At 38.6% G+C, this 25,561-nt stretch overlaps 1 protein-coding gene across 1 annotated transcript in view; it reads right to left on the bottom strand.

Moving 5' to 3' along the window:
- Nucleotides 1-2,526, bottom strand: part of LOC129242158 (protein Skeletor, isoforms B/C) — a 167,672-nt gene extending 165,146 nt beyond the window's left edge. Inside the window, exon 1 of the mRNA XM_054878723.1 lies at nucleotides 1,697-2,526. Within this exon, the coding sequence (XP_054734698.1) occupies nucleotides 1,697-1,937 (241 nt within the window). The 5' untranslated portion in view covers nucleotides 1,938-2,526. The remainder of the gene's footprint in view (nucleotides 1-1,696) is intronic.
- Between the last annotated feature and the right edge of the window lie 23,035 nt (nucleotides 2,527-25,561).

Raw genomic sequence — 25,561 nt, 5'->3', positions numbered from 1 at the left:
GTGTCCGCGAAAGGAGAGGATCGGGATCCCCTTGACAACCTGCGCTCTACTCCAGGAAGGAGGGGCTTTGCACCAACTCAGCGAGCGCTGGGTAAGTACACGAACGTGTAAGGCCGCGAAGTCCTTGTGGCCATGTTTGGATAGGAGGCGTTCGAGGGATATTCTGAGGATGACAAAATCTCATCTCTCAAATTTCGAGGGCATCCTCACGGGGCACTACCCGCGGGTTACAAATGCCGTAAGACTCGGAATTACTTCGAGTCCTTTTTGTGTCAGCTGTATGGAGGAGGAGGTGGAATCATCTCAGCACCTACTCCTTAGCTGCCCAGCTGTCGCGGGACTAAGATTCAAGCATCTTGGTTCTCAATTCTTTTCTGCGCCTCCTGATATAGCAGGTATTGAAAACAAAAATCTGATAGACTTCATCAGCGACATAAACAGGTTAACACAACCGCAGACTAGTCACCGTTCGTAGTCCATAAACACTCAACCTTCCCCATCCCTTTCCCTTTCGTCCCTTTTTTCCTTTAACTCTTTTCCCCCTCATGGAGAATGCAATGGTATCACAAAGGATGAACCAAACTTCTTTCGTCTAAGTGGGCCCACTCTCTGGGCAACCATCACTACCTAACCTAAACTGGTTGGTTGGTTAGAGTGGTGTTTCATCCAGAATCCAACTAGCGCTTCCGCAACATTTTGTTGTCACATCCTCGTTACCAACTTGTTTAACAGTTATTCACAGCAAGACTATATCCAGTCTGTGCGTTTGAAGAACCTTATTAGGCTGTTGACGTCTAAGCCAGACAGTTGCTCGAGACTTTCGAACAGCGGTTTGCCCAGGGTTAACATTCTGTATTCTGTCCTTCCATAGGGCAGGGCATTCGCAGAGGAAATGGAAGATTATTTCCTTTTTCTCCGGTTGTTTACAACTATGACAGTATGTGTTGTGAGGGATGCCCATTTTGGCTGCTTCTTCTCCGATAGACCAGAAGCCAGTTATGACTGCCGTTAGTCTACATGCGTCCCGTCGTTTCATATTTATCAATGTCGACGATTGCTTGAGGTTCTAGGTGGGCCATAACGTCCTGCTGATTTTGAATTTTATCTGGTCTCTCCATCTACAATCCGCGATTCGAAGGTATTTTGGGGAAATTGCATTCTTGACTGCACCTAATGGTTTGAATACCGGTACTGCAAGAGCGTTATTCATGGCAGATCCCCCTCTTGCCAGTTCATTTGCTTTTTCGTTACCTTCTAAGTTCCGGTGTCCCGGGACCCAAATTAAGGTTGCTTTATGGTTTTCACTCAAGGTGGTGAGGCTATTCCTATTTTACTCCACCAGAAAGTTACCTCAGAAAGCCAGCAAATTTTAAGTCGCAAGGTCTTTCTGGTCAAAAGTTGAGCAAAATTAGTTTGAGAGGCTTCTAAATTAACCAAGTTAAGCGAGTGACGCTCAATATTAACATTCTCCTTAAAGTAAAATGTGTAGTTAGATTTAAAGTGAAGTAGAATTAATTTAGGCGCCTTGAAAATATTAAAAAAAATAGTCGTTTTTCTCTCCAGCCTAGCCGTAGCTTCAAAATTAGCAAACTCTTTTTTGCTAAAACAAAAAGCGTTGAAGGCCACTTTAAAGTTAAGTAAAGTTTGTAGGGCAAATTCATTAGTGCATAAATACAACAAGAAGCAATCAACTCACCATTTTGTACGAGGCAGCTAAGTAGAACGACGATCCCGACGAGGGTGCAGGCAATCGGCCTATGCAACACCCTGAGTGTGGAGATTGCGTGGTCTGCAGATCTGCTGCGATCCTTATGCAGTGCAGATGAAGTGCTCGTTGCGTGTGCATTAGATCCGGCTGTTGCTGCTGCTGCTTGTTTGCACATTCCCTGACGAAGCGATTTCAACGCGTGTACGCGCGCTTTATGCTCGGGCGACATTTTGATAGGCGCGGCGAATCGCGTTAAAAATTGGACGATTCGACGGTAAAAGCGAAATGCGTATAAAGTGTTGGAGTTTCGCGAACCGAACAGAAATCACCGAGTCTATTAACGCGGCGGCTTACAAGCGTAGTCGTTGGAGAGTGAGGAGGAGGAGAAGGAGTTACAGTTAGGGGATTTGGAGTTAATTGTAGGATGGCTTGTGGCAGCAGGACTAGTTGTTGGTCTAGCGGTTAGCAGCTAAAAAAGTTGATTATGAATTTCTGCTTCTGCTGCAATGCAATTCCCATATATTTGTGCCTCTGTTGCTGACTTTTTTCCTTGGTTTTTTTTAACTATTATATATTGCTGCTCTTGCTTTCTCTTCTCGCCCTTCTTTGCATACTCGCAATGGAGTTAATGATAATGATGGCGGCGTCAGCGATGGTAACGGTAACGGTGGCGATGACGGCGACTGCGATGGCAACTTTGTATTCATTGATTTGTTGCCACTAGTCGTTGTTATTGGTATTTCTGTTGTTGTTGTTGTTGTTGTTGTTGTTGTTGTATTATAGTAATAGTAAATGTTTGTTTGCATTCACACGCACACATAAACGTGAGAAAACTTTCGCACTCACACACACACACACTCACAAAAGAGTGCTCACTAATACAAACAGCAAACGAAAACAGACGAGAAATCGTTTTTTGTTTTTGCCCGTTTCTTTATTTTGTACTTTTCGAGGTTTGTGTGTATTGGTGTGCGCGCCTAACGTCCTTTTTCTTAAACGCGCCTACAACTAAGCTGAAGCTCAATGGCGACTCTGTGTGTGTGTGTGTATACACAACTTTCCTGGTGTAAATGTATTTGTAAATAACGAATGGTGCGCGTAATTTTATTTTTTTGTTTAGTATGATTTTTTGCTGGTTGTTGTTATTATTATTGTTGTTGTTGTATATATTTTTTCAGCACAGTTCTTTAGTCACTGTTGAATTTTACTTGAAGCAGCAGCTTTTCATATTTGATATTTTTGCTTTATTTTCGTTCCTTTTTTGGGGTGTTTTAGTAGCTGGTGTTGTTGTTGTTGCTGCTTTTGCCACTGCAGCTATCATAGAGCGCAGTTCGGCCCGTTCAACTTTTCAAAATGGCGTATATGCATGCAGAAATTGTATAATCCTTGAAGGAAGCTGCTGGTAGTAGTTATTGTCGGTATTTGTGAATAATTTTTTTTGTTTTTAATTACTTGCTAAGTTTTGTAGTTTTTAGACTGTTTAAATATAATTCATTTCTTGCAATGCAGAAATATTTGCTTACTAAATTTCTTATTATGTTATGCGCAATTGCAAAATTATTGTCGCCGTTGCTTGAAAGTTTTCTAATTTATTTTTCTTAAAATTTAGGCTTTCACGAATTTATTGTCGTCGTTTGTATTTTTTCCTTAAAATTAGGCTTACATACACCAGTTTATTGTCATCGTCGAGTTGCATTAATTTTTTAACTTTTTTTGTTTTATTTCATTAAATTTTTTATATAATTTTCTTTATTTTTTAATATTAAATCTAATAAAATTTTTTATTTTTTATTTTTTTTTTCAATTTACTTTCACTGCTTTATTCTTCTTTTAAAAACAGTTATTCTCCTTAAGTTGTTGAATTTGGTTGCTCGCAGCTTGTTAAATCAAAATTTTCAACTAAAACATAAAAAAATGCGTTGACTGCGCGCAGCTACTCACTCCATTGTTGTTGCTTTCAATTGATTTTTTCCACAAAATATTTTCCATAACGCTTTTGGCAGCGTTAATTTTTTTCCAATTTAATTGCACATCAAAAACTGCTGCATATTCCAATGCACTTATCAGAAGCAAAAAAGAAAGAAAATATTATCCTTCACCGCCTTTCTCAATTTGCCACTGTTTTCTTTTCTTTTTTTTTCAAATATACTAAGTATATTTTTTACTTTAATTTCGCTCACTCTCTGCATACACAAATGAAAAAAGCAACACAAAATTCTTCAATTGGCAAAACGTCTGTTGCGCCGCTACGTATACGCCGCGATATCCAGTACACTCGTCAGGGAATTCGGTCTCGGACTAAATTTTGTAATTCTAACACAGCATTGAAATCGCGTCGTTGGGGCCAATGCTGCCGCCGTCGCCGTCGCTGTCACTGCAGACATCGTTTGCTCTGCCATTAACAACATAACATTGCGTTACAGCAACTACCTGCCAACAATAAATGCCAGCACAACAACTGTGCGCTGCTTGGGAGCGCAACCACAGCAAGCTCACCACAATTTCCAGTTGGCGTCGCAAGACAGCGACGTGCGCAGCGCTGCAGTGGGGCTCTACTGGTTGGCGCTTTATGCGTTGCTGCCAGGCAAGTGTGGTGAGTACAGAGCTGAGCTCCAACTAAAAAAGCTCCGGCAATGTGTATGCCCTTCCAGCAAAACAAAAAATCAAAACTAAAAAAAAAATAGTAATAAATCATACAAAAAGTTGTTAGCTCCAAAAGAAAAAAGGAGGCATTTAATGCTGAAGTGAAAAAAATATATTTAAACTTAATCGTACAACCTGCTAATGCTGCTGGCGTGGTCGGTGTTGTTGTGCCACTGTTACTTATTATTATTTTTGCGGTTATTATTTTTGCTGCCAAAAAAGCATAACAAAACAGCAGCAAAGGCAACATATCATAAATGAACAGTAGCTGCAGAAAATATACACGCGCGCTACATATAGTGCATTTTAACATAGTTCACGTATGTGTGGGTATGTATGAGCATATGTGTGTGTGTGTATGAATGGCAATTGCACGGTTTTCGTGAGAACAAAAATTACTACCCTACCGCGCACCTACCCATCTACATATTTGCGATTCTAGGAATTTACCTTCATGTATTTGTATGTGTTTTAAATTAATTTTCCTTCTTAAGCTTTCATCTCTTTAAATTGTTTTGTTTCATTTACCTTCCTAATGTTTGGTTTAACTTTTATTTGTTATTTATTTTTGTGTGTTGCTAAAGGTTGGTTGTTTTAAGTACTCGTACGTTATAAATAACATTTTTGTGCATTTATAGTGAGTTTCGAGCGTTAAGTACGTTAGCCTTAAAGGTATGTATGTATGTATGTTCATATGTAGATATGTGAGCGTATCACAATTTTAACCAGAAACCAACGAAAAACTAGCAAAGCATAGCCACAGTGACAGCAAAGTTGCCACAAAAGATAAATGGACCTCCTAAAATTCTGCATATCTACATTTAATAGTTTTAGGTTCTGCTAGCTCTTGTTCTTATTCATGATCGTGTTGTTTTTTGTGTGTTTTTGTAGCGCACATTTGCATACACAGATTCACTAAACAGGCGAAAAAGTTGTGAGGTTCTCCTCTAAGTTTGAAGAAAACCAAAAAAACTATTTTAAGTACTTCATTATGCATCGCAGCCACCTAAGGGTGAGTTAACATAGAGGTGTCATATCCGTGCAGGGATGGCAAGCAAGATGCTTTTTCAATTGATTCCCTAGTCAATTAGATTAGATTCAACCCTATGGTCTTTTACGCCCTCTGCTCATCACAGTACCTCATCCAGACCCAGTTCCCTTATTAAACTCAGGTTAGAGCCAGGTTGGACTGAGCGTATATGACTTTCTTCTGGCTGCAGTTGGCCGAGATGTCACAAGCCTCTCCGCGCTATAGCATCACATTCGAAAAGAAGAAGAAGATGTGCTGAAGTCTCTGAGACTGGTCGCAGAAACAACAGGAGGCAGTGGACCATATCCAAATCCTGTGCTTTGCATTGGATGGCTTTCCAATCTGCAGTGACCTGTGACCAATCTCGTGAACTTTGTCAGTTTTATGAGTTTTTTAATCCTCTTTTAGTTGTACCCTCCCAATAAGGATTTCACCTGGCGTAGACCCATAGTTTGGTGCCAATTTGTCTTCCTACTTTTCGACTATGAATTTTGAAGAAGGAAATTGCCAAGGCCGTTTCCTCAACTAGCTTTTAACTTTGCAGATCTCTTTATCGTGGTGGTAAATGCGTTTTGCTGAGAAAATTAAACAAATCAAAGGGCCCTTCAAAATGAGGAATAATTTGCTGTATCGCCTCTCTTTGTATGGCGAGGAAACCGTCCTTAGCCTGACTACAAATATGAGAAAGAGAATCAGTTTGGGGAGTTATGGCCATCTCCATAGCGTTGCACTACTTCCTAAGCCCAAAATATACTTCAGAATGTTGAGCTGTTTTTTGGAAATAGTCAAATTCCACAAATATATTTGGAAAATATCTTATCTATATCAGGAATAGATTCGCTCCTATCGACCCCTCAGACGGCATGTTGATGGTTAACGCGGAAACCAATAGAAGGTGGTATCTGACTACTAACTGCAGAGTATCCAAAACGCTCTGGTAAAACCGAATCTTAAAGGGACAAAACGTTTGCTTGGATGCAGCAGATCAACTACCAGCGTCCTCGCATGTATTATTACGGGTCACTGCACTATTAGTAGACTAATAATAGAATGGGCGAACCTCACAATGAATTCTACAGGAGTTGTGGAGATGAAGAAGAAAGTGAGTCGGTACAGCACCTCCTCCATGAATGTCCAAAGAATGTCAAAGAAGCCGTGTCAAATATCCTGGCGGTTCTTTCTTTGAAGACCTGGGAAATTTGCAAAATGTCTCACTGGAAGGAGACCTAAGAGGAAGATCTAAGTGCGTTAAGCAACTTAGTTAGGGGATCGAAATTAAATGCAGGTATCACAATGGGCCATAGCGGTACCGAGTTTCATGTCGTAGACAAGCAACCTGGCTAACCTAACCTAATGTATATATAAAGCTTTTCACTAAGAGCACTGAAACGCTTGAAATTGAATAAAACAAACTGATATACCCTATGATCAGAAAGTACCGGGAATGTTTGAATAAAACAAAACAGAGTTAAATTTCAGACAAAAATATTTTATCTCCTTCAGACTATGACCCATGTGAAGCAACACACATGTACCAACGTTTAACCCAGTTCTGCATGCACCACTGGTAGGCCGATGAAGTGATGACCTCCAGCTCCTTGATCGCATTCTCTTTGATCTTCTCTACAGACTGAAATCTCCTTCCACGAAGTGGTAGCTTCAACTTGGGAAACAATAAGAGGCCGCACGGGGCCATATCAGGTGAATTCGTGCAAGCACCGTGGTATTTACTTAGTGTTTGGTCAAATAATCCAGCTGGGGTTCGGTGCGATGGCGCGTTAACATCATGCAAAATCCAAGACTTGTTTGCCCACATTTGCGCCTGTTTTCGATGTACATCATCTCTCCAACGCTTCAGAACGGATAAATAATATTCCTTACTGACTGTCTGGCCTGATGGATGGTACTCATGGTGCACTACGCCTTGGCAATCGAAGAAAACAGATGCTTTCCATTTCAATTCAACCGGGCTATTCGGGTCATGTTCTTCGATTTCGATGTAACTCAAATATGTTGCTCTCTGGTCAAAATAATGAGACACGTATTTTTTTGTTCGCCCGAAAAAATTTTTTCTCAAGAGTTATCGGTAATTTTGGTTTTCGGCTCAAACTCGATTTTTTTAAATTATATAAGAAAAATTTTTTTTTAAATGCACATAACTTAGTCAAAAATGAACCGATTTCAATAATTCTGGGTTCAAAATGATCGTAATTACTTACACGAGCGACTTTATGTAGAAACAATTGCAAAAAAGTAGTTGAAAATTTTTTATTTAGCAAAAAAGAAAAAAAATTGAAATTTTTTCGAAATTCAATATTTCAAAAAGTGTATTTTTTTTTTTATAACTTTTTCCAAATCAAAAGGACATCTCAAATTTTAACTGAGCTAAATGCCTATTAGCTAAAATGCGTTGTTTTTGAGTAATGAATTTTTGAGCAAAAACCCTGTTTCGCACTTTTTGTTTTTTGCAAAATAAAAAATTTTCAACTACCTTTATGCAACTGTTTCTACATGAAATCGCTTGTGTAAGTAATTACGATCATTTTGAACCCAGAATTACTGAAATCGGTTCATTTTTGACTAAGTTATGTGCATTTAAAAAACAATTTTTCTTATATAATTAAAAAAAATCGAGTTTGAGCCGAAAAACAAAATTGCCGATAACTCTTGAAAAAAATTTTTTTCGGGCGAACAAAAAAATACGTGTCTCATTATTTTGACCAGAGAGCAACATATTTGAGTTACATCGAAATCAAAGAACATGACCCGAATAGCCCGGTTGAATTGAAATGGAAAGCATCAACAGTCAACATCACCTTTCTGGTACATTTTTATAGGGTATGTAGACTATTTTATACTACGCATTCACTAATATTAAGGGCCTCCTCCAATATCAGTCGTCATTGACGGTGCGCGCAGCACCTTGCGGACCCACCAAAGAAATATGGGTCCCTTATACGGGCAGACGAAAATCCACACCAAACGTCCCATTTTCAGAATGTGAAAGGACTTAATGAGCCTCCCTTAGATTATCGTCCCTCCATAACTACAATTTTACTTGCAAACAAAGCCACATAATCAGAAATGAGTCTAATCACTGAAAACGATTGAACCCCGGTGTCAGCGAACGGAACATTTGCCGAACAGAGCATTGATTTTAATAATAAATTTTTGCAATTTAAATGCTGTGTTGAATCGTGAAGCATTCTGTGGTTAAATGTCAACACTAAATAAGTATTTCCACCAATTTTAACTAAAGTGATACACCGTCAAAATCCATCTGCACCTATTAGGAAACCCTTTATTTAATTAGCGCTAATATTCCTTATAAAGTAGTTGATGTGCGTCTTGATGTTATGCTACTGTCAGTCCCAGTTCTATGTCACCTCCAAATGGCAGCCGCTTTTTCATGGCAGAAATGCACTTCGAGGTCTGCTATTGCCTGCCAAGTGGCGACCATTATTGCATGCACAGGCCCACTCGATTATATTGAAATATTCACAATCACATCTTCTGTGCAAAAAGTATCGGTATCTGGACAACAAAACGACAACTGTTCCATCATTCATTTATACTTTTTTTATTTGGATTGGTGCCTTTATATCTAGGATAAGGTACCCTGAAGCGATAAGTTGAAATGGCCACTTTCCAGTATAAATGTAAAATAATAATAAAAAGACGTGCAAACTTCAATATCAGGCAAAACTGCCGGGACCGCAACATTGCAATCTTATCAGGCAGCTAAGCGGGTATCAAGGCTCACATATCTCATTATACAACCTTTAAACTAGTAATGGAGCGCCTTAGTAAGCTAAACACCATTGGCATGGCCTATCGAGTTTTGGAATATCTCAAAGAGTGCACGGGCCTATCACAAAACAAATTAAGGATTATCACGGGTACCCTGGAAGAGTTTTGGGGTAAATCTGCAGATTATGTAGAGTAGAGAAATAAACTCCAACGTTTCGTCCAATTTTCAAAAAACTTTTTATTGGTAAATTTTTGATTCCCCTTCAGCAACTTCTGCGAATTATTATTTAGCACCTCAATCATCTTAAAATACGTCTGGCCTTTTTCAGTACTACTTCAAAAAAAAAAGATACATCTTCCTCTTCCTCTGCTTCCACTAGCAAGTACAACGTCGAATACTGTTAAGGATGGAGTCGTTGTATTCATTCCTACGGAATAACCTACCTAGCAGGGTCACTGGATATTTATTCGTTGCCCTTCATTCCATCGTGTGCAGCAGCAACGTCGACGAAGCTCACCGTCCATAAATCTTCCATAGGAAACCACCTCATTAGATTTGTTATGATCAAGGCTTCTTCTCTATACCAGCTGACTCTTTGTATTGGAAACGAGTTAAGTATTGAGCTCCTTGATCCATACAATCTCAAACTGCTGGGCAAACAGCCTTTACACCGAAAATTGGCAAAAGGTACTGGCAAAGTCCTTCAGACTGATCAGCTTCTGGCCAGAAATCAATGAAAACGGTAATTAATAATGAAATCAAATCTCAAATCAAACACTCTGCCACTAAGGCCTCTCCAACCCAATCCACATGTATCATATACATACAGTGCAGGAAGATCTACGGACACTGAGCTATATCAGTTAACCACGGATATTCAGAGTATTTTTGTCTATGAGTGGACAATTCTCTGTGCCTTTCTGCATGCCATTTTTCTATATGCAAAGAGATAAATGTGAAAAAAAACGTCCGCATTGGGCGAACAACCATTTTAAACGACAATCAGGCTGCACTCAAAGCTGTCCTTCATGGTTAGAGAGTCTGCGGCCTCTAAGCCCATAGATCCTGAGCCTTTATTTGTAATGGTTATAGTCAATGGATATAGTCTGAAGGCTCCAGTCGACTCTGCGACCTGCCCCCAGAAACACAGTCACACTTGCTGCTCAAATGCGATACTACATCCCGTCTCGGCTTGGTAGAGCCAGAAAAGCCAGTCCAACCCAGCTTAGTATCATCTTAGGTCTTTTGAAAGAATTGAGTCTGGGTGAGGTATTGCGAAGAGTAGAGGGCATAATAGATCATAAAGTCGAAGTGTTAGCATATAACTATTAAATATCTAAATGCCTGCAACTCACATAAAACCAAGCTGCTTCGAAAAAATTAGTCGGGCTTGGCTGGCATTTCTTTCTCAGTGCCTAATATGCAAGGATGATAGATTTGATGATGTTTGGCCATTCAAAATTGGGCGAGTCAATTGAGCTTGCTTCAGATATAGTTTCGTATATTACGTGCACAATCTCAACCCAGGTTGCGTCAGCCTTCAAAATCGCTGAGAGTCGGTTAACGGTATGATGTTGGTCCCCCTGCATTCTGTTCATCGTGGATAAACTACACTTCCAAAATTTTCGTGTACTAAATTTAATATCTAGACGCGTTTCTCTTCAAAAAAAAGTTCAATCGCTTCCCATAAAAGATTTTCCTAGCCCTATCTCTAATAATTTTTGGTTTTGTGTTTAATTTACCATATATAATTTATAGGCACATAAAAAAAGAAAATATCCATAAGTATTCAAACCATCTCGCTCTTTTAGTGAATCAGCCCATCCAGCGAGACTTCGCCTAAACCGTTCACATCCTTCAAGCACTGGTAACACAAAAATCTGAAGTTTGTTCTTCGAAGTACGAGAACTCGCACAAGAACTACTACACGAACTCGACCTTACCTAAAGACCTAATGTAATGGTTCTACAGAAATCGTTATGCAAGTCTTCGTTACCGCGGTAAACAAAAAACAAAACGATCGCAGCCTACTGCAGTTAAAATTGGCATGTAGATCAAATTAAAAAGAAGGAGAGATGGAATGAATTTTATAAGCTCCTTCCTGTTGATTTCTCGAGCAACTCAGTTAGCTAGGAAATACAATTTTCTCACTATCTGAAGAGTTTAATGCATGCATCAAAAAATCTGCAGTCTAGGACATGAAAGCAAAGGAAGCTCGAATAGTCAAAAAAAATACCAGTCTAACGGTTAGACGCGATAGAAGTGAAACCTTCCGTAAAACAAACTGAGAGAGAATGAGACGAAAGCAGCATTAGGGGCGGGATAATTTTAGGTTCATTATAATATTGCTATAAAGTTCATATTTTATTTTCTTCATTTTATTATTATTCATCCTCAATGTTTTCAATTTCAACAAATGATACGAGTGGCTTATGAGAGCTAAAATATGATACAAATGCTTTGGTTTCGATGTTGTCAACATATCTTTGAAATACCGCGTCAATGGTTGTTTTTGATCGTGTTGTCGATTCAGTGCGATTGTTACACATTTTTAAATTGAATGTTGTATTGAGAAAGTCAATTGAAGGAACCGCTGTGTCCAATGCAAAATTTACGTTGAAATCACCTCTTAAAATCATTGGAACTTTATCGTAATCTTTTCTAAGTATCCGCGATACTTCTGGTGTATACTTTATTAAATTTTCGTGAATGAATTCCGTGATGCTATTTATTGAGTTTTTTTCTATCGATATTCACGACACTTTTCTGCATTATTTTTCGGCATAATTGCGGTAAATATTTAAAAATGAAATTATTTACGAATATAAAAATACACACGCGGTTGCTATTATGAGCGTCCCCAGCAAAACCTGCGTGACCGAAACTCTAACACAATTACATATTTTTGAATGTTACAAACACATATGCACGCAGGTTTTGCTGGGGCGTGACCGAAACTCTAACACAATTACACATATGCACTCGTATTTGTTTGAAAATCGACTTTTTTTTTGGTTCTCCGTCACCTTTGGAAAATGTGTAAAGAGTAAGCAAACTTTATTCATATATTTTTCCTCATTTTTGCATCAGTAAAATTAAACAAACGCCGTAGCCAAATGGGTTGGTGCGTGACTACTATTCAGAATTCACAGAGAGAACGTCAGTTCGAATCTCGGTGAAAACACCAAAATTAAGGAAAACTATTTTTCTAATAGCGCTCACCCCTCAGCAGGCAATGGCAAAACACCGAGTGTATTTCTGCCATGAAAAAAAAGCTCCTCATAAACATATCATAAAATAAAATAAAATAACTGTATAAAAAATTTTTTTTTCTTGTGATTCGAACCAAGAATTTTGGATCGGAAGCTCACATTGCTAGCCGCTCGGCTATCGCGCCATGCTGTCGGCGCTGGCCTAAAAGTTATTTAGTTCGTCGCTACGTTTATATCAACATATAATATAACGCTTCGTAGCCAAGAGGGTCGCTTTTTTCGTTTCACTTTTTCTCAAATCACTCCCAACGATTCTAAAGAAGTTTTCACTTCAAAAAGTCTTTCTGCATGAAGTGATGAATTGCCACACTCATGGATATAAACGCTCCGGCTCTGAAAGTATTCGCTGCGGTACCAGCTGGTGGTAGGAGATGAAAAAGAACGCCTCCTCTGCGTTGGAGAGATCAGAGGGGAAGGGCTTGGCTTCACTTGGTGTGTCCAACTGGCGCCGGTTAGCACGAGAAAGAAATTACTGGCGCGCTTTGTTAAACTCAACCAAAATCGCTTAAGCGGTTAAGGCACCAATCAAGAAGAACGAAGATGACGCTAGGAAGCTACTAGAGCTTTCAGATGTAGGAACCCAGCTTAGAAACCCAAAGTTTTAGACACCGAAAATCTCTAACCAGTTCTTTGTCAATCTGTTCATTCTTCAAACAAACGAATACAGTCTTTTTGTGGAAGGAGTTTGATTGCACTGGTTTTTCTTAAATCATTATCATACAATATTTTTGTTTACATGCTAAGAACATGTGTATGTGTGAGTGAAATCTGTTGCGGCAAAAAACTTTCATCCACGCTAAAGAAATGCAGCGGTTAGAAAAAACTTCATTTCACTAATCAAAGAAGCGAAAAGAACCTTCAAGCTACATAAACGGGAAATTAGAGTCTTGGAAGTTCACCACACTAATCTAAAAGTACCACAAACACAATACATACATGCATAGCTATGTACATACACATACTCGTATGCATATACACACGAGACAAACAAAAGCATAACAAAATTTTACTTTTCGATTTCTTTGCCTTCACATCACAATGCGTCCGGCATTCTTCGTCGAGATTTTACTACGTCTATATATCGAAGGCTACAGAAGGCGCGTAAAAAGCTTTCAGCCAATACAGGGTGCATACGCCGCAACACAATTCGAGCGCGCCATCATCACCACCAACAGCTTCTTCAACGAAAGAACAGCCAACCGCAGTGAGCAGTGCAGCCATAAAAACGAACGAATGAAGGGGAAAGGCAACTGAGCGGAATTGCAACGCTGAGCGCATGTCCTGGAGTGCCAATGGACGTCAAGAGTGGGGCTGTGGTAAATATTTACTTACGGGGGAAGCAAGTAACTGTATATGGTATACTTATGTGCTTGTAGACACATGCCGTTATGCGCAGGTGTATGGAAATTGTGATTGTGTATGTGTGAGTATGTAGAATTATACATAAACTTCACCAATACATAGGCGCCATTGAAGTAGGCGGACTTTACACTACCAACTCCACGGCGGGCAGCGCTCACCGGCAAAGCGCATTCGAATCACAGCCGTTGTGTTGACGGTACGTGCGCATAGCTGCTCGGAGTGCTCGGTACACGGCAAGGCGCTCGGTATTTGTTTTGGAAAATATATAAATATATTATTCATATGAGGGTATTTAGCGCTGCGACCTGAAAGGTCTACTGTGTAATAATAAATTTAAAGTTTAATAATATGCAAAATTTCTGAATTAGAAGCATAAGCACAGGCGCAAAATGCCTCACTCGGCGAGTGTGCGAACTTTTTAACGGGAAGTATTTGTATTTATATTTCACTAAACACTAAGAATGTGGTTCTATACTCCAACGAGGAGTATAGGAATTCTAGGAATGGTGATGATGATGTTGAATCAAGCAGAATTAATTTGTTTTTCAATTTATGCTTTCAGAAGCTACTACGGCTAACTTGGCAAAATTTTTGTAAATAAGTTGCTAATAGTGGTTTGTATTGTTGTATCAGCGTATTTTTAATATTTTTTAGCTTTTCAATGAAATTCAACAATTACTTGTATTTTTATAATTTTTTAGGCGGATTCTCAAGCAATAATAAACCAATACATCTGGATGGCAGTATTGCTAGTCGTTTGAAAGAAGACCGAATCGCTTATCAACGACTTTGTACAAAAATTAATTGATTTCTCAGCGCAACTAATGAAGTGATTTTTTGGAAAAATTGTTGTGAAGCCATTCATTATTATTCTTACTCACAAAAAGAGACATACATTTTTAATTATTTTTATAATATTTTAGAGGTCCATAACTCGCGTTCGCACTGCAACGAGTCTAAAGAGACTATAAGGCGATTTAAAGGCGATATTACGCTTCAAAAATAGTTCGTTAACAGTTTTGTGTTTGACGAATTTGTTGTGTGTGTCCCAAAATGAAAGTTATAATAAAAAAAAGAAACTTCCAAGGCGAATTCATGCAAGGTGACTTCAGTAGGGCAACAACAATTGTGCAACTTCGACTAAGGTGAAGAGACGGAGCAGACGGCAAAAATAAATATATAATAAATAAAAAGATTCATGGACCCAATACAGCATGAAATGCAATAACAGAGCGGTGGCTCTATTCATTTCGTTCTGGTAATATGGGAGTCCAGGATAAAATGCGCTCTCATCGACCCAATCGTCGAAAATGAGGATAAAATGATTTAAATCGTGGAGTCGGAGCGACATGTGAGCACTTATTCCATTGCTTTCCATTGCTTAGCATCTGAAGATTAGACAAAAAACCATTTCGAACCAAAAGGCTTGTCTCAAGAAGTAGCTCGGTGCATGGGTGCGACACCAATTGACGCAAAAGAATATTTTGGGCCGAGTTGAGGCGTGCGATTCTCCGTCGAAACGTAATGAAGTGGATGGTAACTGGCGATAAAAAATGGCTTGCTTAAAAGAACAAAATCCAAAATTTATAGTAATCAAGCCCCGATTTGTCGGCCCGAACGATCACCTAGTTGGGATTAACGGACAAGAAGGTTTTCCTATGTGGAAGGAAATCATTCACTATTCGCTACTGCCAAGGGGCCAAAAACTTATGTTAATTCGACGCGCTTCTGCCAACAACTGACTATATTGAAGTAGGCGATCGACCAGAAGCGGAAAGAATTGGAGAGTAGGAAGACGACTATGTTTCACTGAAACAACCTCAAGCTACTTACATCATGAATGAGGCAACAGGAGCTTAGACATTTAGAACACCGAGCATGAAGCACGAGAGAAAAAGTGTTTTCTAATAGCGGTCCCTCCTCAGTAGACAATGGAAAACCTATAGAAATGAGGAAGAAATTGATATCGCTCCTTTGAGCAAACTGTACCGCATCAAAACAGATAGCAACCGGTGGGCAGCAGCCATAATGAACTGCGGCAACTAATCCTTTGAGATTCAACCCCAGAAATATAACGGATTCGTAATCGCCAAAATAAAGGGCATTTTCTTTTATAGCTGCTATATTTAACCAAACTGCAGCATGAATGACTTTGAGCAAACGGTTGATGCATTGACCGGGGCCATGAGAGGGAAAGCACCGATAGTAGTAGCAGGCGATTTTAATGCATGGGCTACTGAAAGGAGCTGCTCGGTAACAACACAAGGGGGAGCACCACTACTGGAGGCCTTTGGTAGTCTAAGCCTAGTGCTACTAAATCGGGGCAATGAGAGTACCTTCGAAAATGGCAGAGGAGATCTACCATATACCTGACCTTGGCTAGTCCAACAAAAGCTAGAACAGCACGATGGCATGTGTCTGAGAAGTATACACATAGTGACCATAAGATGATCCTGTTCGAATGGAGTCCTAGACATGTCGAAAGAGTACAAAAACGAGGTTGGAAAACCTGGAACTTAGACGAAGAAATGCCCTTGAACTTTCTAAAGAAAATAGAGGAAGATAAAAGCACAGAAAACCAGCAAGCCAACTGCATAATACGCCAACTATCAGTCGTGTGCTATGCTGTAGTGCCTCGTAAATGCCGAGGAAACGGGAGAGCACCCAATTATTGGTGGAATGACGACATCGCGCATTTCAGAAGCGAATGCCACAAACTGCGGAGAAAGCATCAACGCAAAAGAAATAAGCCAGAGGAGGAACAGCTGGGGGCAGAATACAAAGCCAAACACCTAGCACTCAAAAAGGCCACAGCAAAAAGCAAGGCGGAGGCATTTGATAGCCTCCTAAGTGAGGGAGTGGGGTAACGCTTATAAAATGCATTGAGAGAAAAAGTTTTTTTCTAATAGCGGTAACACCTCAGTAGACAATGGGAAAATCCGAGCGTATTTCCGTTCATCTGCCGTTCAGAGGCGGCTTTAAACTGTAGGTCTCTCCATTTGTGAAAAAACATCAAGGTGGGAGAAGGAGCTCGAAAAAGATGTAAGCGCCAATTATACTTGGAGAATACAACAGATTCCAGCCAAGAGGAATTTCGCAAATTTGTAGTGACGTAGTTTTAGTTGAGAAAGAGAGAGTGAGAGTGAGAGTGAGAGTGAGAGCGAACTGGATTAGAGGTGCCGAAATAGCAAATTTTTTTAAGAAAATATAAAAAGTTAAGTTAATAAAACGTAAGCATGAAGAGAAGGCAAGGAATAGAGTTCTTTGTAAACAAAAAAAAGGAAACAAACACTGAAATTTCACCTACTTAACAGCTCATTCCATCCAATTCACTGCGAACTGAGTAGCGCAAGCACACCACTTATCAGTGAGGTCCCATTTACTACTACTTCTTTCACAGTTTGGAAAACTTTTTAATAGTAAAGCAGATATGCAGGAATTCATTGATCCCCGTATGTCAGAGATGTATATCACCGGTCCAAACCGCAGCAGGTAATGACAAGTAATGGCAAATTAAGTTTTCTCATATCCATAATTGGCAATTGTGCCCATAATTATGAAAGTGGTCTGAGTCAAAATTTCAAAAAAAATTAATTTATCACTTATTTCACATCCACATTGTCTAAAACTTTATATATTTAATGTAATTTTCACGATATCGTCAGAAATGAACCTATTGATAGTGGATGTAATTTCGCCGTTATACGGAATTCATTTAGTGTTGTACATTTTTGTTTAGTATGCCCAAGTCTGCATTTGCAGTCCCACTTAACTATACGCTTGCAAAATTCTTCTTTAGCAATTATAGTATTCTTAATACCGTTTTTACAAATTTGTGTTGCGAGATTTGAAATAAGTATATAGGCAATCAGAGATCAGTATTGATTCGGCAAGTTAGTTGAGAGCAAGTTATCAAAAAAATTTGGTTATTTGCATTGGTATCATAAGGAAAAATGTAAGTAAAATAAATTACTTCTTTTGAACAAAAAATAATTGAATTATTGATGGGTTAATCTGTAGAATGCCACGTGGAAGACATTTATCCGATGAAGAGCGTGGTCTTTTTAAAGGGCTAAGCAAAAGTGGCCAAAGTATTCATGAAATTGCTGCTAGAGTGAATCGTCATAGGAATACCATCAGCACTGGACGCGGCTATAACAACCTCTAAAGTGGTCGAGCAAATTAGGAATAGCCTTACCACCTTGAGTGAAAACCATAAAGTAACCTTAATTTGGGTCCCGGGACACCGGAACATAGAAGCTAACGAAAAAGCTGATGAACTGGCAAGAGGGGGAGGGGGATCTGCCATGAATAACGTTCTTGCAGTACCGGTATTCACTCCACTAGGTGCAGTCAAGAATGCAATTTCCCCAAAATACCTTCGAATCGCGGATTGTAGATGGAGAGACCAGACGAAAAGCAAAATCAGCAGGACGTTACGGCCCACCTACAACCTTAAACAATCGTCGACATTGATAAACATGAAACGACGGGACGCCTGTAGACTAACGGCATTCATAACTGGCTTCTGGTCTGTCGTAGAACAAGCCGCAAAAAATGGGCATCCCTCACACAACACAGACTGTCATAGTCGTAAACAACCGGAGAAAAAGGAAACAATCTTCCACTTCCTCTGTGAATGTCCTACCCTATGGAAGGACAGAATGTTAACCCTGGGCAAACCGCTGTTCGAGAGTCTCGCTCAACTGTTTGGCTCAGACGTCAACAGCCTAATAAGGTTCCTCAAACGCACAGACTGGATATAGTCTTGCTGTAAATAACTGTTAAACAATTTGGTAACGAGGATGTGGCAACAAAATGTTGCGGAAGCGCTGGTTGGATTCCGGATGAATCACCACTCTAACCAACCAACCAACCATCAGCAACTTTCTTAAAAATCCAGAAACATATGGTCCACTCAACCGAAGTGGCAGATCAACTAACATCGACAGCAGATGCAAGCGAGAAATTCGTCGTCTGACTGCTCAAAAAGAAATGTCTTGCAAGAAAATCAAACACCATTTAAGTCTTAAGGTCACCGATAGACGAATACATCAAATTTTGGTCGAGGACGGAACACTTAAATAATGTTTACGGGAGACGGTACCAAGACTATTGGCACGCCACATTAAGGCTCGTTTAGCAATTGCCGAAAAATATAAAGTTTGTACTAACGAATTCCGAAAAGTTGTATTTTCGGACGTAAAAATTTCAACTTAGATGGTCCAGATGGTTGCCAGAAATGTTGGCGGGAACTTAGGCAACCACGGCAAACGCGCCATAAGCGGAACCATGGGGGCGGGTCTTTTATGGTTTGGGACGTTATCTCCAATTTTTTTTTATTCCGACAAGAACCAACGCAGAATTCTGTGTTAAAATATTAGAGGATGTTCTCATTGAGTTTGCGAAAAACATATACGGAGACGACCGGGTTTCCAGCAAGAAAACGCCCCAATCCATACGGCTCGTTTAAATAAGGCCTTCCTATCGTCAAGAAAAAATTTAGTTCAGGATTGCCGAGCACTAAGTCCCGATTTTAAACAAATTGAGGACCTCTGGGGAATATTGTCGGCCAGTATTTATAAAAATGGTCGGTAGTTTGAGACAATCAAAGACCTGAAAGGTGCTTTAGTGGAAGAGTGGGAAAAGATAGGTGATTCCACTCTTCAAAACTTGACAGACTCTAAGCCTAAGCGTATAAATGATGTTCTTTAGCTAAAATGGAAAACACATTAATTATTAGAAAATCGAAAGTTATAGAAACGTTGAAAAAAAGTGTAAAGAAAGGCCAATGCACAAATACTTTTTTCATATGAAGTTATTTTAATTTCTTTTTTAATTTAATAAGTTTAGTCAAGTTGATTTTTGTTGTATAATTTTTGGTTCCTATTTTTCCTAAATATCTATTAAAATTATTGATTGAACCTTTCTCCTGCTTCTATATAGTTTTCATTTGAAAATACCCTTGCATATGTGTTTATTTCATGTGAGGTATAAGCGAAATAAGTACGTTTATAACTTGGGCTTCCATAATGAAAATGTCAAGATGTATGTATGGAATGAAACTATAGCATCAAGAGGTGCACGGGAAGTAGCATCATGCATTTTAGCGCTTTTGGAGGATATTATATGTAACTACTCAAAAACTCGTAATAGCTTACAGTGATGCGTGTTCAGGACAAAGTCGTAAAATTAAAGTAGCATTAACATGGATGAAAATTGCTCAGTCAAATAGTAATAATATTGAAACGGTAGACCACACATTTTTGGTATCGAGTCATTCCTTTCTACCGAATTGCCGTGATTTCGGTTTGATAGAAAAGAAAAAATGAAAAAGAAACTTAGTTATACTCGTACAACCCTCAGCATTATTATGAATTGATAGAAAAGTGTAGAAGGAAAAAGCCATTTTCGGTAAAACGAATGACGCAGTCGAATTTTATTTCGACGAAGTTACTAGAAGAATCTATAACAGACAGAGTAAAAAATACCGCGGGCGATCCCTGTCTCTTGGCATAAAATTCAATGGATGCGTTTCTTAAAAAACGAAGCTTATAAAATGTTCTACAAAACTTGTTTAGATGATTCTAAATTCCACGTTTTGGATCTTTCACCTAAAAGAGGAATACAAAAATATTCCATTATACACATAAATATTCCATTATATACCCGTAAACCAGTAACGGAAGAAAAACATAAAGGTATTATGTCTTTTCTAACCTCCCACCAGGAACATTGTAAAAATAATTTAATAAATGTTCATGAATTACTTCGTTTAGAGGACAGATACCTGTAAAATTTCGAAAAAAAATTTTTTTTATAAAATGTTAATATAATCCTTTAAGAATATGTCAAAAAAATTTTAGAACGAAAATTTAAGTATTTCTTATATTATAGATCGTCAACCGTGACGACTCTATTCTTTGCGTTCGAGCGCTGGGAGAGGTTGAATTTTCATGTATTCAAACTTTAGACGCGTTTTTCTCAAAACTATTTTTTTCGAATTGGCGTACACGATAACTCGAAAAGTTATTGACCGATCTCCCTGAAATTTTGCACACATCTTTTTTATGATATTATGATATTACTGTCTATGTGAATTTATAATTCCGAAAATTTTTCAAAAAAATAATTTTTTCGAAGCAAAAATAGAAGAAAAATTCGCCCCAATATTCATTTTTTTTTAAGCATTTTAGTCCGCGATTTTTAGTTTTTTCATTTGTTTTTATGACATTAATAAACAAAAACTTTTTCGTTTTTTGTATTCAGGTCACTGACACCGATGCTGCAATGCCCGCCGATTAAGAAGCCCCGATGCGACCTTCCTGGCAGAATTGAGTGTACATCCGCCATTTTAAATAATTAAAATAAAAAAAAATGTAACTTAAGCCCTGACCGATAGGGGCTTTGAAAAAATTAAAGTTGCGGTGAACCAACTGTTCACCGATAACATAAAAAACGCGATTTTGGGTTTTCACAAATAAATTTTATTCCGCACTAGTTGCGGTTCTGACTCTAACTAAACTTTACAAATTATAATTCTTACCAACTAACTGCTTAACCTAAGCTAATTCGCCAACGTTGCAGTTCCCACCACTTGCTGGTATTTCGCAATCGTTGGGTTGCGCGTGTTGGCCAATATGCTGGCCTTGCAATTCCCAAGCATTGGATATTGCAATTGATCGCTTGCGCGTGTGTCGCGTCAGCGAAAGTTCTTGTGTGAACTTTAATTAGAGCAATGAACTCACGTGTAGTGCAATGTGATCACAGGGTGCGACGTTGGGAAGTGTAGTGGTGTATGGCAACATAACTCCTCCCCCTTTAAAGATCTGCGTCTCGCAGATCAAAAGACGAAAATTGCGAGGGGGTAAAATGTTGTAGAGAGTAACTACAGTTTCCTGGTGACATGTTGATACTGACTGGTGTGGCTGGTAGGCTATTGTCCAGGCGATGGATTTCAGGAGCAGACTTTCCTCTAATGATTTTGCTGTTGTTAGTGTTATCTGACCAATGAGTCGGGATTTCAACTGGCGGAAGGTCTAGCTTTCTATTGTAGCATCTCCACAGCATGGCGGCAATAAGAACAATTGCACATATCGAGAGGATTTCTGAAGCGAGAGAGAAATTTACCTTTTCATTAACGTACCCAAGATACCTTATGTTTTCCATTGTCAGGTCGTGGACGTATTCTAGGTTGACCTTCATTGTATGGCTCTTCACCTTTGATAGTACTGCTGGAATGGCCTGTGCGGTAATAGTTTCATAACTAGAAAATACTTGGTCACCAATGGTGACTGTTTCGTTATTTAATTGGATTACGTAGGTGCCATTTACCGTAATAGAGGCATTGCTATTTTTGATTACTCCTTGGAAGTTTGATATAAACACGGTGTTCTCGTTTATCAGCTCTATTTGTGACCCATTCTGTCTGATGAATTCGCAGTTGGCTTCTCCACCTTTTAGGAGTCGCGGTAGGCAACTGCTTTCTTCCACTTTAATCAAGGATTCTGATTTACATACCGTGGACGAGCTGATCACCAGGCAATTCTTTGTTAGACCGTACGTCTCTTCCTGGTTGACAAGCATCCTGTCAAAAGGGAGATTTAGTTGCTTACCTCCATAGATTCCAGCGCGAGTAACCAGGAGATTATATTTTTTAGTTGTTACTTTTGGCATTGAAAGGACGTAGAGGAGAAGTGTCCCGTTAGTCAGTACCGACGGTTGGCCATATTCGATTGCTTCTATTATATTCTGATATGGGAGCGTTTCTATTTCTGATAGAATTTGGTTAATTTCGTCCATATCCAGTAGGTTGGTGTTGACAATTCCATTCTTTGCCAACTGACATCCCCGCACCATTTCGTTTACATCCTCGCGAAGAAGAAAAATGTTGTGAAGTGCGTTTTGTCTGAATTCCATGATTTCTGTTTCCTTTACCACGTTCTTCGTGCGGTCCACGACCTCGTCGATTTTTTCTAATACTTCCTGTGTAGCCGTGAATAGTTTCTTATTAACCCTGTACTGATGGTTGCTATTCTGAATTATCTGATTTTGACTGTGCAGGATATTGTTCCAATCCGTTGCGTCAGGTGATCCTGCTATCCATTTCCACGCTGAGCCTAGCCAGTCAATAGATCGAGTATTTCTTGCTCTACCTGTGTTGCCCATTAGTTCATGAAGTCGTTCTAGCGTTTGATTGATGTAGTGCTGTGTTAATATCTGGTCCTCAATTCGGTTTGTTAAGTTTTCCATTTGCCTCAAGGTTGTAGCATATTGTTGCAGATTGATGACGTGTACCAGTTTGAATGACCCGCCAATGATCCACCCGTTTCCATTTTGGATTGTTACGATCGGAGCCTTGTAATTGAAAATGTTCAGACCGCTGATGGCATTTGCCAGCAGTGGGAATCTGCAACGCAAAATGTTAATTCTAATTTAATGTAGTTAGTAAGTTAGTAGTTGTTAGGTTCTAAGAAGGTATTTCGTAAAAAGCGAAAAATGTTGTTGATAGTAGGAAGGTATTATTAGTAAGCGGAATTCTCAGGATTCGATTGAATATCATTAAACTAATGTTACTATCATGGGTTAGGATTTTAGCTTTTCCTGCGATATTATTTTGTTAGTGTGTTAGTGGTTTAAAGTTTACAAGTTATATTCTTTTTGTATATTTTTTTCTTTTGGATAAAACGATTTTTTTTTTTTTTTTTTTTTTTTTTTTATGATTGGTAGGGAAGATTAAAAAGAAAAATTTGTTTAAATTTACTTTATATTGTTATTACAAAAATATTCATAAATAGAAATGAAAAGGAACAAAAAATTAGGAAAAAACAAAATGGGAAATATGTTGGGTTTGTGTTTTTTTTATTTTTTCTTTCTTCTCCAGCCGATTATGCGGGGGAGGCATTTAAAAAAAAAATTTTTTCTTTTTTTTTTTTTTTTCTTTCTTCTCCAGCCGATTATGCGGGGGAGGAATTTTAAAAAAAATTTGTTTTTTTTTTTTTTTTTTTTTTTTTTTTTTTTCTTTCTTCTCCAGCCGATTATGCGGGGGAGGCATTTAAAAATTTTTTTTTTTTTATTTCTTCTCCAGCCGATTATGCGGGGGAGGCATTTTAAATTTTTTTTTTTTTTGTTTTTTTTTTTTTTATTTCTTCTCCAGCCGATTATGCGGGGGAGGCATTTTAAATTTTGTTTTTTTTTTTCTTTCTTCTCCAGCCGATTATGCGGGGGAGGCATTTTAAAAAAAAAATTTGTTTTTTTTTTTTTCTTTCTTCTCCAGCCGATTATGCGGGGGAGGCATTTAAAAATTTTTTTTTTTTTTTATTTCTTCTCCAGCCGATTATGCGGGGGAGGCATTTTAAATTTTGTTTTTTTTCTTTCTTCTCCAGCCGATTATACGGGGGAGGCATTTTTAAAAATTTTTTTTATTTCTTCTCCAGCCGATTATGCGGGGGAGGCATTTTAAATTTTGCTTAGGACAGAGGGCCATACTGTTCTCGAACCAGCTACGGAGAGATCGCCAGAATCCCGTTTGGAAGTAGTGTAGCCATTTGTCAAATTCGATGGCACTACGAGCCTACTAGGGCACGATTCATCCCACTAACAAGCCCGCTCTTGTAGTAATGACCATTTCCTTTTGTTTTGGACTAGAGGTGTTATCATTTCTCGAACCAGCTATGGAGAATCGCGTTATCCGGTTAAGGCACGATTTGTCCCACTTACAAGCCCGCTCTTGTTAGATTAACTACCCCTTAGTACCAAGTTTTTTTTTTTTTTTTTTTTTTTTTTTTTTTTTCTTTTTTTGTATAATTCTTTATTATTTTTTATTTTAATGTTTTTTTTGTGTGTTTCATTTTTTTTGTTTAAGTGCTAGGATACGTATTCCTGCGTTTCACATTTTTTATGTGAGTTTTATGTATTTTCTTGCCACTTAGCGTGGTGACTGATACTTTATTGTCTTTTGCAACAATTTCTTTTTTATACACGGGTTTTTGCTTTCCCTTAATCTGCTTATCCTTCACGTATATGACATCGTTTTCGTCATAACGCTCCGGAAGAGATCTTTTCTTATTGTGACGTTTGATCTGGTCTAGCTGCTTTTTTGTCAGCAAGGCTTTCAAATATTTATTAGTTTTTCTACTTTTTTCTAACAGCTCCTGATAGTTAGAGGATTTTGCTCGATTGAAAAATATTTCACTTGGTTTTTGGTTTATAACCGAGTGAATTGAATTATTGTATCGATCCACTGCTATGTTAACTAATTCTTTTGTCCTTAACTTTGGGTTGTCTATCTTCAGGCATCTAATTATTTCAATTAAGGTAGAGTGGAGTCTTTCTACCTGACCATTCACTTCGCTTCTTTGGGATGGTGTGCGATACAATTTTATTCTTAAAGAGTCTAACAGGTTCTGGATAATTGGACTAATTAAACCGCGCTCGTTGTCGGTCACGAGAATATCAGGTGTTGTGAAATAGTGTAGGAGTTTTATTATTTTGTCTTTAAGGTGCAAAGTGGACTTGTTACGTAAATGGAAAAGTTTCGCAAATTTTGAGAATTTGTCGATAACACTGAGGAATTTCTCCCCTTGAATTTCGAAAATGTCCAAATGGATTATCTCACAAGGACGTGATGGGATTGGTGTTTTTTGCAGCTCTGGTGCATTCGGATGCCTATCGTATTTACTGACCTTACAAGTTTCGCAGGACGAGACATATCCTTTGATTATACTGTTCATTCTGGGAAAGTAGTATTTCTCCAGGAGTTGTTTCTTATTCTCTGTGGCATTGCGGTGAGCCCT

Source organism: Anastrepha obliqua, chromosome 1 (genome assembly GCF_027943255.1).
Source record: "Anastrepha obliqua isolate idAnaObli1 chromosome 1, idAnaObli1_1.0, whole genome shotgun sequence".
Taxonomy (NCBI): Eukaryota; Metazoa; Arthropoda; class Insecta; order Diptera; family Tephritidae; genus Anastrepha; species Anastrepha obliqua.
The sequence above is the reverse complement of the archived record's forward strand: the minus strand, read 5'-3'. Positions and strand labels throughout refer to the sequence as shown.